The sequence below is a fragment of the Oncorhynchus tshawytscha genome, linkage group LG07, assembly GCF_018296145.1.
Source record: "Oncorhynchus tshawytscha isolate Ot180627B linkage group LG07, Otsh_v2.0, whole genome shotgun sequence".
In the NCBI taxonomy this organism is placed as follows: Eukaryota; Metazoa; Chordata; class Actinopteri; order Salmoniformes; family Salmonidae; genus Oncorhynchus; species Oncorhynchus tshawytscha.
This window is the reverse complement of record NC_056435.1, coordinates 47,365,465-47,383,971: the sequence shown is the minus strand read 5'-3', so window position 1 is coordinate 47,383,971 and position 18,507 is coordinate 47,365,465. Positions and strand designations below refer to the sequence as shown.

The window sequence follows — 18,507 nt, the reverse complement described above, 5'->3', positions numbered from 1 at the left end:
CAGGATTTAAAGAGGAAGGCAAATCAGTTAGAGGGACCTGGGCTCTGTTCAGAAGAGTCTAACATCACAGAGCAGTCCGATACAAATGGTGTACAGCAGATCTGATACTCATGTAGAATAGGGAATTGTATCAGCTCTATACAGTACATATCCATCTGCCACGTTCTGAATTATTATTTTATCTTACTAAATAGGTCCCCATGGTTAACCAAGTATGAAGGTAGTTCCAGACCAGCCAATTGTTACCACAAGTTGACACTCTCTAGGCTGGAACTCACCTTGGCTCTAGATCTTGGGTGGTACATGTTTGAGAAAAGCAGGTCAGTTGCAGTGAAAATGACAGAGAGCAACATACTATTTTAATTAGGTTCCCTTGATGTCTTTATGGTGTTTGGACACAGTGAGAAGCCAAGCGGTAAACCCCAGGATCCATTTCGGTCACAACGAAACTAAACATGACTCCGTCTCCCTCCGCCTGCTAAAGCACAAACACATGGACGTGCACACACACGCCCCCCCTGTACATAAGCTTGCACGCGTGTGTGTGTATACACGTAAAACTGTATGTGTGTGTTTCCTCTAATGGGGAAGCTGGAGATTTCAGAGACCGACAGCAGGGGCTTGCCGCGGGGAGATTCCAACTCGGTGGAACGGTTTTTGAAGAGGATGTGGTGAGCATGAGGAGTTGCTGTGCGGTCACTGTGGTCGGCCCGTGGGCGGTGTGGAGAGGGAGCAGATTTGCGTGACGGTGGCTGTCTGGCTTTGATGTGGTCACGGTGGGGGAGGATGGTGTAGCCACTTCTGACTGTCTGACTGAGCTGCAGTAGGACAACCCTGCCTCTGCTTCTCTACTGGGACACACTAACAGAAAGCCTAACCCGAATTGTAACCATAAACCTAACCCCTATGCTTAAAATAGCTTTTGTCCTCATGGGGATGTGAGAAATGTCCCCACGAGGGATAATTTTTCTTGATTGACTATCCTTGTGGGGACTTTAGGGGATTTTCATTACCCCCAAGGATAGAACAACCCCTCCACACACCTACAGCCCTTGTTTCAGGGGGACCCATGGTTCTGCTGGCAGAGCTGTCTGACCTTGTTTCAGGGGGACCCATGGTTGTGCTGGCAGAGCTGTCTGACCTTGTTTCAGGGGGACCCATGGTTGTGCTGGCAGAGCTGTCTGACCTTGTTTCAGGGGGACCCATGGTTGTGCTGGCAGAGCTGTCTGACCTTGTTTCAGGGGGACCCATGGTTGTGCTGGCAGAGCTGTCTGACCTTGTTTCAGGGGGACCCATGGTTGTGCTGGCAGTGCCCCAGTGTTGTGTTTTGTTGTTTTATTCTCTCTCTGTGTTGTTTTGGTGAGACATGGGCTCTCTAAGCTCCTGTGTGTCACTAGTTCAGTGTCCTGGTTCCCTCCTGAGCAACATTATGTTAACCCCCTCTCTCCCTCCCCCATCCACACCTCCCTCCACTCCCCTTCTAGTGTTTCTTATGTAATGAACATGATTTCATGGCAGCCTGGTCCTACTCCAAGCAGTTGTAGCTAGCTACCAGGAATTATGAATGTAGATACTGTATTTGGATGATTCATGTGTAGCTAGGGTTGCACATTTTGGGGAATATTCAGAGGTGGAATCTTTCCGTGGGAATTAACGGAAATAATGCAAATTAATATTAATGCCAATTAAATCTAGATGTTTGTTGCATTGGATATATTTACCATGTCATATGGAGACAGAAACATACACTTTTTAGATTATCATAAGTAGACATAATTGCAAATGATTAAATCCTTCCAATAGAAGAAAAAAAACGATTTAGTTACGAATTGAACTTTAATTAAATGAGTTGACTCTTCACATGGGATGATTTCACTGAACAACAAAAGAAAGGGAATATTGAATGATCCCCAATGATCCCAAAAACCTTTCTCAAAATACATCTGTAAAATGATAGTCTAGAAACTAAAGCTTTGGTTGTCTTCCACTCAGGCTTCCATGTCTTCTTCCTGGACCTCCTCAATGTCCATGTCTTGAACATCAGATTCTGAGGACTCATTGTCACTGTCACTTTCCAACCTTGTTGAGGAAGGCTCGTTGTCAGGCTCAAAAAGCCTCAGATTTGCCCGGATGGCCACCAATTTTTTAACACTTGTATTGGTCAGCCTGTTGCATGCTTTGGTGTGTGTGTTCCCAAACAAGGACCAGTTGCACTCTGAGGCGGCTGATGTTGGTGGGATTTGGAGGATGATGGAGGCAACAGGGGAAAGAGCCTCAGATCCACAAAGTCCCTTCCACCAGGTGGCTGATGAGATATTTGGCATGACTGCCATATTGCATCTCCATCCCAAAGCCCTTGCTTGGAAGTGTACTTCGCCAGACTGCCAAGAGCTGCTACTTGATGACCCGTCACATACCTAACCATTTCCTTGGCTCTTTTGTAGTGTGTCTATTGTTTTCAGTGCCATGATGTCCTTGAGGAGCAGATTCAATGCATGAGCAGCACAGTCAATGGGTGTGATGTGAGGGTAGGACTCCTCCACTTGAGACCAAGCAGCCTTCATGTTTGCAGCATTGTCTGTCACCAGTGCAAGTACCTTCTGTGGTCCAAGGTCATTGATGACTGCCTCCATCTCATCTGCAATGTAGAGACCGGTGTGTCTGTTGTACCTTGTAGAATACTGGTTGAGGGGTGGAGATGATGTAGTTAATTATTGCCCACGAACATTCAACCACCCTTCAGAGATGATTGCAATACAGTCTGCTTTCTCTATGATTTGCTTGACCTTCACTTGAACTCTGTTGAACTCTGCATCCAGCAAATGAGTAGATAAAGGATGTCTGGTTGAAGGGGTGTATTTCTCTGACTACGTTCCTCCATTGAGTCAAAAAAAAGGAGGACCATAAGCTGTTGCTATCGATAAGGTGTCTGATTCATCATTTTCACCTCGAAAAGAAGTAGAGGGACTTTGACAAAAGGTTGCTTGTTGTGGGCGGTGAGGGAACTTTATGCACTTGGCCAGATGATTCTGCATCTTTGCATTCTTCACATATGATTTGGCACAGTATTTTCAAATGTACACCGCTTTTCCTTTTACATTAGCTACAGTGAAATGTCTCCACACATCAGATAGTGCCCGTGGCATTTTCCTGTAAAGATTAGAAAAAAATGAGAAAAAAACCCAAATACAATTGCATGTACAGATAAATAGTTAAGCAGTTCCTTTGTAAAGATAACTCTTTTGTAAGATACATTTTTTAGATGAAACATGTATGGAAACAGGTGAATTAACACTCCTCAGTTAGCAAGCTCAAGCAAGCTAAAACCCACATGGTAGCAATAACTAACTTACAGAAATTGTTTTCAAGGTAGAAATGATTTAAACACACTTTGCTATAGGCTACTATTTATTAGTTAACAAAAAATCATGTATGTCATATAAAATATTTTCACCCCACCCAGTATTGTAATCAAAACTTACCAGAAAGCATGTAGTCCTTGGCTCAGACAGTGTAGTAGTGTGGGCTCAATAGGATCTCATTAGTGTGCAAGATCTTGAGAATCAGCTGTACATGTGATGTAAGAGTGCACTGTGCATGCAGAGGGTTGCAATTCCAATGAATTGTGGATAGTTTAACCAAAATATGCCACAAGACCTAGAATTGCCTTGTGTATCCCACAAAAAAGATCACTGTTATAAGCTACATTTTTGATGAATTTAATCAAAATTCCCCAAATTCTAGGGCTTAACTTCCCATGGAAAATTTTGGGAAAAATTCTGGAAATTTACGAGAAAGTTTCCAAGTCTTTGCAACCCTATGTGTAGCACATAGAAGAAGTGACCTGGGATCCTATCAAAGCAATACCTCAAGTGTAGCCCAGTGTTTGTTTGCTCATCTCTCCAAAAGGGCAAGGGTCCGTTTAAGAGCGATGAGAACCATAGATCACTTTTATTTGTGCATATCTATATTGGACAGGAGTACTATGGCCTACTTTGCAGATTGAAATTGGGTAAGTTGTTAAGTATTGTGAACTGTTGATTTTCTCCTTCACTTTTCACTTCCTGATTAATAGTCATCCTCACCGCTGCTGACCCCTCCATTTGCTTTGACCCCTCACTAACTTTCACACCACCCTGCTCTAACCCACTGTTAATGGCATGGCACAGCACAACCCTACACCTTAACATCCATAATGAATGAAATTATTAATAAGTTATTAACTATGTGTCTCTGTATGTTGGCCATACAAATCCTGCATGAGGACTAACCCTGCGTTTGTTTCTGTTGGCCCGCTGGGCTGTACTAACCCACCTCACTCCACCAGCAGCTGGATCTCAACCAGCCACAGAAAATACTGGACGACCAGAGGAGGGTAGGTACTAACCCTGACCGTAACATGAACACAACCATAAACCATAAATCCTGAACCCCAACTAAAACCTAAACAACTGGAGGACCCTAACATGAACATAACCATAAGCCATAGTTTCAGAGGAGGATAGGTAATTCTGAACCTAACCCTAACAGAAACCCCAACACTCATTCTATGATGAAGACTGACCCCTGAGATTGTTAGGCTTTCACCCTAGCCTGAACCCTCAACCTGTCACTGAACTCTACAGATTGTTTGTACTAACCCCACTGCAGCCCTTTCCCTACAGTTGTGGTTAGTTGACTTGGTGCACATCATACAGTATAATCATGGTTGACTTAATGTGTCGAATAGATAAGCTTGTATTTCAGTGACTTTTTCTTAACAGTCTACAATACTGACTGGGTAATGCTACCTAGCACAGGCGAACGAACCTAAACAACATATGTTACCTTCCCACCTCCACACACTTGTCTCCAAGGAACCTAGGAGTGGAGGTAAAGGATGTGCGCTCATGTTTGTGGAATGTGATTGGATGATTGGCTCTCAACGTGTGATTGTGTAGCTCATTTCACACAATGCCCATTCGTCTGCCTCCTGCCAGTGACAGATAAGGTTCTATTCTCTATGGTGCTGATGCCGACAGGTTTCTGGATTAGTCATGCCGATGGTGTGGGAGGGATGGCCCCCCTGCTGGCCTGTCTGAAAACAGCTGAAAACCCAAATTCCCGTCGTACTTCTACCAGGGATAGAGATATAACAAGCTTGATGACTGATCTTTACCTGTGTTATTGGTTGTTTATTCAATACGTGAATGAGAATGTTGGGAGAGTAATAACACTATAGACATTTAACAGATGCTTTATCCACAGAAACATAGGTGGCCCATGCAGGTATCAAACCCATAACCCTGGTGTTTTCAGAACCCTATGCCAACCAAACCAAACTAGGCATCGGAACTCAACTCTAGTCTTCATCTTTGCGAAACTATACTACTTAAGTGCAGTTCATGCACACAATGTTTATTTGGATTGGCCCTGGCAGTCTACCTCATGTCCCTTCTCTCTTCAAACTCCTTTAATCAGTTCAAGTGGGCCTCATTGACATGATGATGGATATATGGTGCACATAATGTACACTGTATGATAGACTCCCTCTCAAGTCTCTTACATCATCACACTAATACACCACCATTTCCCTCTCGCTGAAGGGTGAGGCGCTGAGGCAGATTCTGGTCAACCGTTACTATGGTAACTTCCATAGTAGGAGTGCTGGGCGGAGGGACAGCCTGACGGCCTTCAGCAACGCAACCCTAGTTCCAGTAGGACCCGGCAAGAGCCAATCAGGTGAGAGCACCTCTCTGTTGCTTGGTATGGTATCTATATATAGTATTTATTGATCTGTCATCTCCTTTGTTTTGTCTGCTCTCTTTGTCTCTCTGTCATTTTCTCTGTGTCTGTCTTTCTCCTCTTGTCTCTGTCTGTTTTCTTCTCCATCTCTCTCCCTGTCTGTCCATGGTTTTGGATGAAAAGGTTAACTCAGGTAATTCTGATCCCACGTATAATCGAATCTGTTTGTTTTGTACCTTTTATGTAAGTTGTCACATTGTTGTAGAAGTAATTTGCCAGATACAGATGAACAAAATGAGTGAAACTAAACTGTCAAAAAAGCATGAGTTTCTTTCTAGTGCACACAGGAACCAAACATGACAACGTTGCATATTCTTCTGACCTCATTCTGAACTCTGGACTTCTGCCACCTGCCAAAGAAAAGACTCCTCTATATTGACACACACACATAAACATTCCCACACACCCACACACCCACATACCATCATGCGATAATGCAACTTTGAGAGGTGAAAGTCTGTCTGTGATGGATGGTGGTGGATAGGGATATTGATATTGTTTCCCAAACAGGTCTTCTCATTATCTCTCTATTATATAACCAATAGGCCTATCTACACACACACACAGAGGTCTAGGTCTTGTCCCGCCCTGTGACTGTGAGCACACCAAGCACAACACTGTAATCTCCTCATAATAAGCACTGCGTGATGATCTGACCTCACTATTTCAAGTCAAAATATTGAGTTTTCTATGTAGTGTTGTCAACATATAGGCCTATGAGTCAGTCACCAGGATGGAGATGAAGTGTTGTCATGTATTTCTATATAGCTGTGAATGTAGATGTAGTGTTATCACATTTAACATGGTGTCAGCTGTACTGTTTATTGATATAGCGTGACATCATATTACCCAGTTATAGCATATCTAATTGCCCAGCCATGTCAAACAAAGTACTAGTACTGTTAGACCCCCTGTGCCTCTTATGGGAATGGGTTGAGAAATAAGCCTAGTTCCTGGTTCACCATGTCTCCCATGTGAACCAAGACACTGCCTGGCAACCCTCCAGACCATAGCAAGTCAACCCACCCTTCCCTTGTTTGATCCAGTTCTGGCTGTTGGTAGGCGACAGACTACTACTTCCTGTGAAAACGGCCTCCTGGTTGCACCTGTTGCAGAAACGAGAGTCCGGACTTCTTAGCACTGTGTGTACGTGTGTGTGTATGTGCGTGCCTGCCTGCGTGCCTGCCTGCGTGCCTGCCGCTGGTAAAGGCTGCCAAGGGCGTTATCAATAATACTTGTGTTAACACGTGAAATAAGCAGAATAGGCCCTATTTTTACATTCTCACAGGAAAGCCCATCTTGATGTTTTCTTATCAAATAAAAGTATATATTTGAAATGTGGCAAACGTGCATTCACTTTCTAATTCTATATGCAAGTACATTGTAAATTAATATGTAATGGTTCGACAATGAAATACACATGTAGGCAACTGCCTGGAAGATGGCACTTGTCTATTTCGCCAGAGGTTCCATGTGATTGAGTAGTTTGGAAGTAAGATTTTAGATATAAATATTTGAAACCTCTCCTTATCGCTATGAGTCAGGAGAACAGGGAGAATCACACTCCTGACCCTTCACCTCTGACCCCTGTCCCTCCCTCCAGGTCTCGGTGGTATGGGGGCCCTGAGTCGAGGCGAGATGAGCCTGTCAGAGGTACAGTGTCACCTGGACAAGGAGGGAGCCTCTGACCTCGTCATAGACCTCATCATGAACACCACCAGTGACCGCGTCTTCCAGGAAAGCATCCTATTGGCCATCGCCCTGCTGGAGGGCGGGAACACCACCATCCAAGTGAGTCTCAGAGCCACTTGTCAATCAAAAGGATGTGGGTGTGTCAGGAGAATCTGAAGCCCAATACATACCTGAATGATGAATCCAAACAAACATTTTTTAAAGTGCATTTCACTACCATAAAGATGCATCATTGGTCCAAACACACTTCACAGATGAGAAAAAAGTAAGGAGAAAGATACAGTGCCTTCAGAAAGTATTCACACCCCTTGACTTGGCAAGACCTGCAAATGGTTGCCTAGCAATGATCAACAACTAATTTGACAGAACTTGAAGAATTATTTTTTTAAATGGTAAATGTTGCACAATCCAGGTGTGGAAAGCTGTTAGACTCTGTTAGAGTTAGACTCACCCAGAAATACTTCCAGCTGTAAACGCTGCCAAATGTGATTCTAACATGTTTTGACTCAGGGGGTTGAATACTGTTTCTTTTTTATACTTTTTTTTTTACAAATGTTTGAATTTTTCTTCCTCTTTGACATTACAGAATATATTGTGTAGATCGTTAACAAAAAAATGACAAATCCATTTTATCCCGCTTTGTAACAAAATGTCAAGGGGTATGAATACTTTCTTGAGGCACTGTAAGTCTTTGGATAGGAGCAGTACCAGGCCTATTGTAGACCTTCCACTGCATTGGTCTATCATGTACTGACATGCTCTGATCCTGTATAAGGCAGCCATTTTATGTTAGTCCACAGCCCTCCCTCCCCCCCTGCTCCCTTAGAGGATGGCTCACCATGCCACACAACACTTCAATACTTTTCCTGATAGAACTGAGCCACTGTAGAGTTTACTGGCAACGTCAAACAATCCTATGAGGCCATGGGGAATGATTGAACTGAAACTGAGGCACATGACCGCTGCTCTATCTGGATTATATACAAGGGAGACATTTTAGAGACGCATATGTTTGTACTGTATATGTAACTAAACTCAGCAAAAAAAGAAACGTCCTCTCACTGTCAACTGCATTTATTTTCAGCAAACTTAACGTGTAAATATTTGTATGATCATAACAATATTCACCAACTGAGACATAAACTGAACAAGTTCCACAGACATGTGACTAACAGAAATGGAATAGGGGGGGTCAAAATAAAAAGTAACAGTCAGTATCTGGTGTGGCCACTAGCTGCATTAAGTACCGCAGTGCATCTCCGCCTCATGGACTGCACCAGATTTGCCAGTTCTTGCTGTGAGATGTTACCCCACTCTTCCACCAAGGCACCTGCAAGTTCCCGGACATTTTTGGGGGGAAATGGCCCTGGCCCTCACTCTCTGATCCAACAGGTTCCAGACGTGCTCAATGGGATTGAGATCCGGGCTCTTCGCTGGCCATGGCTGAACACTAACATTTCTGTCTTGCAGGAAATCAGCTTTAACATGTAGTGTCGTTTTGTTAGATAAAATCCTTCTTTATATCCCAAAAAGTCAGTTTAGTTGGCGCCATCGATTTGAGTAATCCACTCGTTCAACATGCCAAGATAGGAATCTGAAAATCTACCCCTACACTTTGTTTCAACAAGTCAAAATAGATTTATATTTAATCCTCAGATACCCTAAAATATAATCAAACTATAATATTTCATACAGAAAGAAGTATGTTCAATAGGAAACCAATATTAGCAGGTGCGCGTTGTCTTCATGGTGCACGCACACGCATTTCCAAGACTGTGTCCCTGTAGTAAAACTCATTGTTCTTACTCGTTTTGGAAGAAACAAGCCTGAAACCTTGAACATTGAGTGCTGACACCCAGTGGAAGCCATAGGAATTGCATACTGGGAGCTAGATTGAATTATTTCCCTATACTTTCCATTGTAGGAGCATGGGCTCTCAACAACAATGAAAAACATTCCGGTTGGTTTTTGTTTGGATATTCTCCTAGCATATCTATTGGGTTATAGTCTCCTACATCATTTTAACATTTCTACAAACGCCAAAGTGTCTTCTTTCCAATGGTACCAATTATAAGCATATCTGGGGTTCAGGGCCTGAGCTACAGGCACGTTAGTCAGGTGGAAATTGAGAAGAAAGGACCCTAGCCTGAAGAAGTTTTAACGACCTTTCCACAGGTGCATGTTCATTAATTGTTGTGGGAAACGGTGTTTAAACCCTTTACAATGAAAATCTGTGAAGTTATCTGGATGTTTACTAATTATCTTTGAAAGACAGGATCCTGAAAAAAGGGCATTTCTTTTTTTGCTGGGTTTGTGTTTGAATGTACTATAATTTCCCCCTGTTGAACAGACTGTGAAGGTACACTATTGGTCAGACGTTTTAGAACATCTACATGTTCAAGGGTTTTTCTTTATTTTTACTATTTTATACATTGTAGAATAATAGTGAAGACATCAAAACTGTGAAATAACACATTGAATCATGTAGTAAGCAAAAAAGTGTGAAACAAATCAAAATATAGTTTATATTTTAGATTCTTCAAATAGCCACCCTATGCCTTCATGACAGCTTTGCACACACTAGGCGTTCTCTCAACCAGCTTCATAAGGTAGTCACCTGGAATGCATTTCAATTAACAGGTGTGCCTTGTTAAAAGTTAATTTGTGGAATTTCTTTCCTCCTTAATGCGTTTGAGCCAGTCAGTTGTGTTGTAACAAGGTAGGGGTGGTATATAGAAAATAGGCCTATTTGGTAAAAGACCAAGTCCATAGTATTGGAAATAAAAGCTCAAATAAATAGATAGAAAGGACAGTCCATCATTACTTTAAGACATGAAGGTCAGTCAATCCGGAAAATGTCAAGAACTTTGAAAGTTTCTTCAAGTGCAGTTACAAAAGCCATCAAGCGCTATGATGAAACTGGCTCTCATGAGGACCTCCACAGGAAAGGAAGACCCAGAGTTACCTCTGCTGCAGATGATATGTTCATTAGAGTTATCAGCCTCAGAAATTGATTCTCAAAAACAAATCAAAATACATTTTATATAACACTTTTTTGGTTACTACATAATTTCATAGTTTCGATGTCCTCACTATTATTCTACAATGTAGTAAAAATAAAGAAAAACCCTTGAATGAGTAGGCGTTCTAAAACTTTTGACCGGTAGTGTATATTGTAGACTGTGGAGGTATATTTGTCTGTACACTGTAGATCAGCCCCTGTACCGCTGAGCCCCTTGTGGAATAACCCTTCCCTTCATAATGGGCTCATAGAGAGGAAGGCACATCTTGTTGTGGGTGGAATCATCATTTCATAGATCAACCACTACCACCCTGCACCCCTCCACGCTTTTCTGCATCCATCCATTTAAGCAGCCAACCTCACTAATGGTTGTTTTGGCAACGCGTTGCCTACCTACCTCTGCATACAGAAGAGAAATGACAAAGAGCAGATTCAAGTGTGTGTGCATGTGTGAACAAGCCCGCTGCATTTATCTGTCTATCTTGTCTCTGTCTGCCTGCTCCTCTGACTGTCTGCTCCTTCGTCAGTCTGATTGCCTGTGCTTGCATAAACGGGGGCAGCTTGCGTAATCAGATTAGGGGTGAGGAAGCCACTCTAGCAGAGATAATGTCCTGGCTTCCCACGGCTACAGCCTGTCTCCCTCCCTGCCTGTTGCAGAGATTATCAGGTGACCAATGTTACATAAGGCCTGTGTGAATGAACAATGTCTCAGGCTTCAAAACATTCCAGCTCTCTCAGCCCAAACTGGGTCATTTTGGGTCTCTGAAGTAGGGCAGTAGGGAGGACTGGAGCTTCTCTTCTAACAGTTGTTTTGTACTGAAACATTGAGTGGAAATTTAGAGGGGTAAATACTGAAGTATTAATGCTAACGAGGATATACATGTTCTCTAAAGTACTTTGACATAACATACTGTAGCAGTTCATGAATGCAAACCAGTTTGGTAGGCTAGATATTTGCTTTCTGACCCGGATACTTCTGCATATGCTCACTCGCTGTAACCTCCACGCAGTTGTCATCAGTGGTGTCTGGACTGTCCTGTAGAGTGAGAAACCTGAGGTCACACTAGAAAACGTGTTTCTTAGAAACCTCCAGGTTGACCTTTTTTAGACTGATTAGCTGGACAACAGTTTCAACTTTTGAAGAAATAGGGTTAGCATTACTAATGATTTCTCAGACATATTTAACTCGATAACCTTTTTGACTTTTAACATTAATTTGCTATTTGTCTAAATGTCCACTAATGTTTTTGTACTATTCGCTCAGATTCAGACCACTTTTCTTAGCCTCTGCCTTTTTCACAGATGATAAACAGAGGATGGATAGAGATCAGTCTATTCTGTCCCTTTTGAACAAGGGATCTACTCTAAGTTCTTTAATCTGTGTTGATGTGTCTCTAGCCCAGACACCTGTTCAGGGTAGAAGCCTGGGATTGTGTTCACTCACGTAACACTGTTAACCATTACCTCCTGACCTGCATATCACACAGAAATAAACCTGACCATGTACTCACTCACCCGCTCACTCACTCCCTCACTTACACCTTTCTCTCTCACTCACTCTGTCAGCCACTGGGCAGGCCATTAATGACTGAGAAATTGACTTTGGTCCCGGCTGTGAGGTTGACCGTGCGGTAGGATTTTAACAGTGAAGAGGCATACAAGGAAGATGTGATTTTTCTTGCCAATATGAGGATAAAGATCCGGCGAACTGTACAATTATTTACACAATCAAATAAACAGGACGAGGAACAGAAAGGTAAACTGACATGAATAACAGAGCTCTAACAAAAGAAAACCCAGGCTTCAATCATGCCTGTGAACCCGGCAGCATGCCGACCTGTTACCTGTAGGTCTCGCAATTAAATGCTTATTGTAGCAACACCCATTGCCCAGAATGCATCACAAAACATACCAATTACCTAATTGACAATCAAATTCAATAAAGGTATGAAAAATGGCATACAAACACATTCAGGTAATATATTCACACATCAATCACAGTCAATAAATGTGCTTCTCATAATCAACGGGTTTTAATCAATATCTGGACATACATAATCAAGCAAGACTTTAGATCATGTGACGTATGTCATAATCTCAATCTTCACTCCGGCGAAGTTCATTTATTTTCTTTTAACAATCAACGTCAGTCACTTTGTTGCAGGAAATGTTAGATTGTTCAGGCATGCCACACTTCTTCCTGTGACAGCTACTGCTGGAAGAGAGAAGAGAGGGAGATATTGGTTGTGTGAGTGGTAATTGGGTTGTGGCACACACACACACAAGTGGTGACTTGTAACATTTCAGCAGTGGTCGGGCACCTGCCGTAAAATCACAAGTTATGCCTCCCCGTGTCAGGGCAGAGAGAATAGGAAGAAGAGTAGGAGATGAAGGAACAGGGAAGAGGAAGAGAAGAGTTCTGGCAGAAGGATAGGAGGAAGATTGAAACAGGAGGCTATTTCAGGGTAAGAGAGGACAAAGGGGTGTCGGTGGGAAAAAAGAGAGAATTCAGTGGAAAGAGGAGAGTAGGAGAGCTGCAATTCCAGTTAGTCTGTGTGGTGCTGCCTGATGTGTGTGAGGGAGAAAGAAAGAGAGAGAGGGAGAGAAAGAGAGGGAGTGTGGATATAAATAGCTGTTATATAACATCCCTTTGTTGATGCCAAGTGGCAGAACGGAAGGAGTGAAGGGAAAGCGCTGTGACCTTGTTTTTCAGAGCCACCCTCCCCCACCTCTCCTCGCCCTGCCTCGCTCCCAACTCTTATTCTGCTCAGGGTTCATCTCCATGGTTACAGACAGGCTCTCTGTTTACACTCCAGGGGACTCCTGAAACTCCCCATCCCTTGCTTCTCTCCATTCTCTACTCCTCACCACCATGTCTTACTTAACATACTCAACATCAATCTGTCGAGTGTTGTGTCTGTTCCAGCACTCGTTTTCTAAATCCTGTCTAAACACAGATGGCTTCTTTTTTTTTTACCCCTTACACTTGTGGAAATTAGCCTATATGGATAGGGCCCAATTGAAGTGTTTCTAACAGAAGAAATATAAAAGGAATATGTATGACCATGGTAGCAATTGAAAGAGAACACTTTGGAGAGTATGAGGAAATTATCAGACCAAAGGTGAGGATACAACAGTTCACCTGTCACAAGACTGAATCCAAACATTACACTTTTGATTTTATTTGCATTTGATATTTTCTGTACTTTCACAGCATTTATCAATAACAAAATCTGAAAATCGGGTTGGAACCTAAATTATATTGTAATTTTTTTCATTTCTGAACAGTGACATTATTTTTTTTAGTTCCGTTCCACTGTTCTGTCCTGCAAAATAAAGTTCTGAACAAGTTCGGGACAAAAAGGAACACCTTATATCGTTATTTTCTGATAGAACAGCTTTCTATGGAGCGAGCAAACTATAGTTGTTTTAGCCTAGGGAACCAATAGTTTTTGGGTGCTATCGGCTGCCTAGGCTATAGTTGTTTTAGCCTAGGGAGCCAATCGTTTATGGGTGCTATCGGCTGCCTAGGCTATAGTTGTTTTAGCCTAGGGAACCAATAGTTTATGGGTGCTATCGGCTGCCTAGGCTATAGTTGTTCACTTGTGCGATGGACAGACGAGTGTATGGCATGAGAGGCGACTGAAATTTGGCAGGTGGGGAGAGAGGGTGGAGGAACGTTGGGCATCTTGTTATGACGTGCATTATCTGAATTAGGCCCAGAGAATTATACCTACGGAGGAGCGGCTTCTATGGAGGAACTTTCAACTCCCGATAGATGGACCAGAGCTAGCTAGCTAACAAGCTTGTGTGTGCAGTGCGGCACCAGAATTAAAAACACATCTCACCTTTTTGTAGTTAATAAATCCAATGTGAAATGTGATCATTATTGTATCCGCAACTAGCATTGAAGAAGTTTATCAATTTTTCTCGAATAATCTCTCCCTAATTTCTGAATCACGCTTGTAACGACAGTAGGCTACAGTAGCCTAAGCGTCAGAGGGGGAGGGGCACATGCACGCACGCACACACACTGGCAAAGATATTCAACTGGCAGGCAGGCACTGGAATAAGTTTGAGTGACAGAGTGAAGGCTTTGGCCAGAACATAAAATAATGTTATTAACTGATTCCCATGCTTTGAAAATAACAGTTCTGTTCCGGAGCAGTATAGATCTCTTTCATTCCCTTTTCTGATTCTGTTCCTATACAAAATGACGTTCTTTTCCGGTTTTATGTTCCCTGAACCGGTTCCAACCCCTGCTGAAAATACTCTGCATACATTCAGTAACATAATAACAATATTCATTGACATTTTGGAGTAAGTGCAGGTTAAGAAAAAACTATTTCAAGGGTTTGAGTGAGAGGTCTAATTGGTTTCTCAACCTCTCCAAACTATGCACAGTTCCTAAGTAATATCAAATCAAATTTTATTTGTCACATACACATGGTTAGCAGATGTTAATGCGAGTGTAGCGAAATGCTTGTGCTTCTAGTTCCGACAATGCAGTAATAGTTCCATAGTTCCAAAAGTTCCATTATAAATCGCAATCTGGGTCAGATGGGCATCATTTGAACTCTTATTCTATTGCCAACATGGCTCGCTAAGTTATGAAATACTTTCTTAGTGTTAGGTTTTCAAAAGGCACTTCAGACAAATATTGTAATTTTTGATTTGCATAGAATGGAGTCATGAGTGCTTTCAAGTGTGTGTTCTACTGCTAATGTTCTTCACAATACGATTAATATATTCTCATTCTGTTCAGGACAACCCAGGGTATAACGCATGTCATCCTTATAACTGGATCAAACATAGAGATCATAAATGTTGATACTGTAAATTACATGAGTTTTCAAATATGGAAATGTGAAGTGCACATTTGGACTCATGGGTGTCTGGTTTGCTTGTATGACATCAAAGTGGTATTTATTATAATCCTCAACGTCTAATCTTTCCAAACACATCAACTCCTCTCGATTTACAGCATTTCCCTCACTCATCAAATGTCAAAGCACCCCAATTAGTGGGAGGGATGGGGGCATCTTGTCATGCGCGGTGCTCAAGTCAAAACCCATACAGCGCTGTGAAGCAGAGAACCTGTATACGGGATGGCGGGGGCTGTGAGTGGAAAGGGTTAATACCTCTGGCAACGCCATTTACTTGGAGGGGCTTTTGACACATTTCTGTGGCTAATAAAGTGACTATATCTCTATTATTCTACTGAAGTCTTATAAAAGGGGGATGTTTTTGATCATGCTGAAATGCAGAAGAAAGAACATATTACTTGTACCAGTGTGTTGTTGCTACGTCCATGACAAGGCAGTGTGTACCCTGTGATGCATGCCGTGCATCCTCCTGTTTGTGAGGAAGACCCCTGTCCTCTAGGATTTAGACGAGATCAGCACAATTCTTAGAAAGGGTCTAAGCCTCTTTCAGACAGACAAAGAGGGGGAAAGAGACGGATGGAGAGAGAGACCGGGAAAGAGGGAGGGATAGATAGAGGGTGAGTATGAATAACAGAGATGCTGTCGGCCGTAGACTGTGCCAGGTGTCTGATGCCATAACCTAACGCTCATTCAATTACAGTAGACATGATATTTCTCATCCTCACCACTGTCATACATCATCAGTGTCATAAATCCATCACAACCAAACTGAAGCCTCAACATTACATGACAAAACTCCACCAAACCCAACATAACCACAACATAGTAACCCTGACCCAACCCAGATCCCAGACCCTGTCATCTCTGGCAACACTGCCAGGCCATGTACTTAGTATAGGTGTATTGAATCCTCATTGACGCAAATTATATCTCCCCAAGAGGCTTTGTTTATTCTGAAATGGAAGTATGTATTTGTATAGTTTATTATGGTGACAGTCCCATTTGCACATAGATATTCAGCCACCAGCTCAGAGTGGAGAGTAATGTGCCCTAGTAGTGAGAGGAAGCATGTCAACACAAAGGTGGGAAGGGAGTAGAGAATTAATTTGGTTGTTACATGAGAGCAGTGTAGTTTGAGAGGCATTTGTAGGCATTTCAAAAAGTTGTTTAGCAGTGGTCCAATATTTTACCAGCGTGAGCACTACTGTACAGTCAATGTGTTGAGCTTTTTCCTCAAATTTACTTTGTTAAAATCCCAAGCTACAATAAATGCGGCCTCTGGATATGTGGTTTCCAGTTTGCATAAAGTCCATTGTTGTTCTTTGAGGGTTGCCCGTGGTATCTGCTTGAGGGGGTACCAGAGCGCCAAGTCTAGGTCCAAAAGGCTTCTTAACAGCTTCTACCCCCCAAGCCATAAGACTCCTGAACAGCTAATCAAATGGCTACCCAGACTATTTGCATTGTCTGTCCCTCCCACCCCCTCTTTTACCCTGCTGCTACTCTCTGTTTATTATCTATGCATAGTCACTTTAATTCTAACTACATGTACATATTACCTCAATTACCTCGACTAACCTGTACCCCTGCACATTGACTCTGTACTGGTACCCCCTGTATATAGCCTTGCTACTGTTGTTTTAATGCTGCTCTTTAATTATTTGTCATTTTATTTTTTGTAATGTAATCTATTTTTACATAACCAACAATGCAGTTAAGAAAAATAAGTGTTAAGGGCTTGTCAGTAAGCATTTCACTGTAAGGTCTACCTGTTTTATTCGGCGCATGTGACAAATATAATTTGATTTGAATATACATGGCTTGATTATAACCAAAGAGAATTGGGAGGTAATATGGTCGGCATTTAATTGTGAAGTATTCTAGGTCGGGTGAACAAAATTATTTGAGTTTTTGTATGTTATCACAATCACACCATGAGTAGTTAATCGTGAAACATACACCCCCGCCTTTCTTCTTTCCAGAGAGTTCTTTATTCCTGTCTGCGCGATGTACTGAGAACCCAGATGGCTGTATGGACCGCGACAGTTTATCCCGAGAGAGCCATGAAACCGTGGATAGATGGCAGCATTTGGGCAAAACTGAAAGCGCGAACCACCGCATTTATCCATGGCAATGTGACTGGGAATATGACCGAATACAGACAGTGTAGTTATTCCCTCCGTAAGGCAATCAAACAGGCAAAATGTCAGTACAGAGACAAAGTGGAGTCGCAATTCAACGGTTCAGACATGAGACGTATGTGGCAGGGTCTAAAGACAAGCACAGACTACAAAGGGAAAACCAGCCACGTCGCGGACACCGACGTCTTGCTTCCAGACAAGCTAAACACATTCTACGCCCGCTTTGAGGATAACACAGTGCCACTGACGCGGCCCGCTACCAAGGACTGTGGGCTCTACTTCTCTGTGGCCCACGTGAGTAAGACATTTAAGTGTGTTAACCCTCGCAATGCTCCCGACCCAGACGGCATCCCTATCCCCATCCTCATAGCATGCACAGACCAGCTGGCTGGAGTGTTTACGGACATATTCAATCTCTTCCTATCCCAATATTCTGTCCCCACTTGCATCAAGATGTCCACCATTGTTCCTGTACACAAGAAAGCGACGTTAACTGAACTAAATGACTTTCGCCCCGTAGCGCTCACTTCTGTCATTATGAAGTGCTTTGAGAGTCTGGTTAAGGATCATATCACCTCAACCTTATCTGACACCATAGATCCACTTCAATTTGCTTACCGCCCCAATAGATCCACAGACGATGCAATCGCCATCACACTGCCCTATCCCATCTGGACAAGAAGAATACCAATGTAAGAATGCTGTTAATTGACTATAGCTCAGCATTCAACACTATAGTACCCTCCAAGCTCATCATTAAACTCGGGGCCCTGGATCTGAACTCCGGCCTGTGTAACTGAGTCCTGGACTTCCTGGAAACAACACCTCCACTTCGCTGATCATCAACACAGGGGCCCCACAAGGATGCGTGCTCAGCCCCCTCCTGTACTCCCTGTTCACCCATGACTGCATGGCCACGGACTCCTTGAACTCAATCAAGTTTGCAGATGACACAACAGTAGTAGGTCTGATTACCAACAATGAC

The 18,507-nt window shown here is 42.7% G+C and overlaps 1 protein-coding gene across 3 annotated transcripts in view; it reads left to right on the top strand.

Annotated features, from left to right (window-relative positions):
* LOC112255286 (inositol 1,4,5-trisphosphate receptor type 1-like) overlaps positions 1-18,507 on the top strand; it is a 181,213-nt gene that overhangs the window by 99,215 nt on the left and 63,491 nt on the right. The window contains exons 40-42 of one of the 3 annotated variants that reach the window (XM_042324500.1): positions 4,331-4,375; positions 5,586-5,721; positions 7,388-7,575. In XM_042324500.1, coding sequence (XP_042180434.1) covers positions 4,331-4,375; positions 5,586-5,721; positions 7,388-7,575 — 369 coding nt within the window. Of the gene's footprint in view, positions 1-4,327; positions 4,376-5,585; positions 5,722-7,387; positions 7,576-18,507 lie in introns of all 3 variants that reach the window. The other 2 variants (XM_042324499.1, XM_042324501.1) reach the window with 2 other exon arrangements.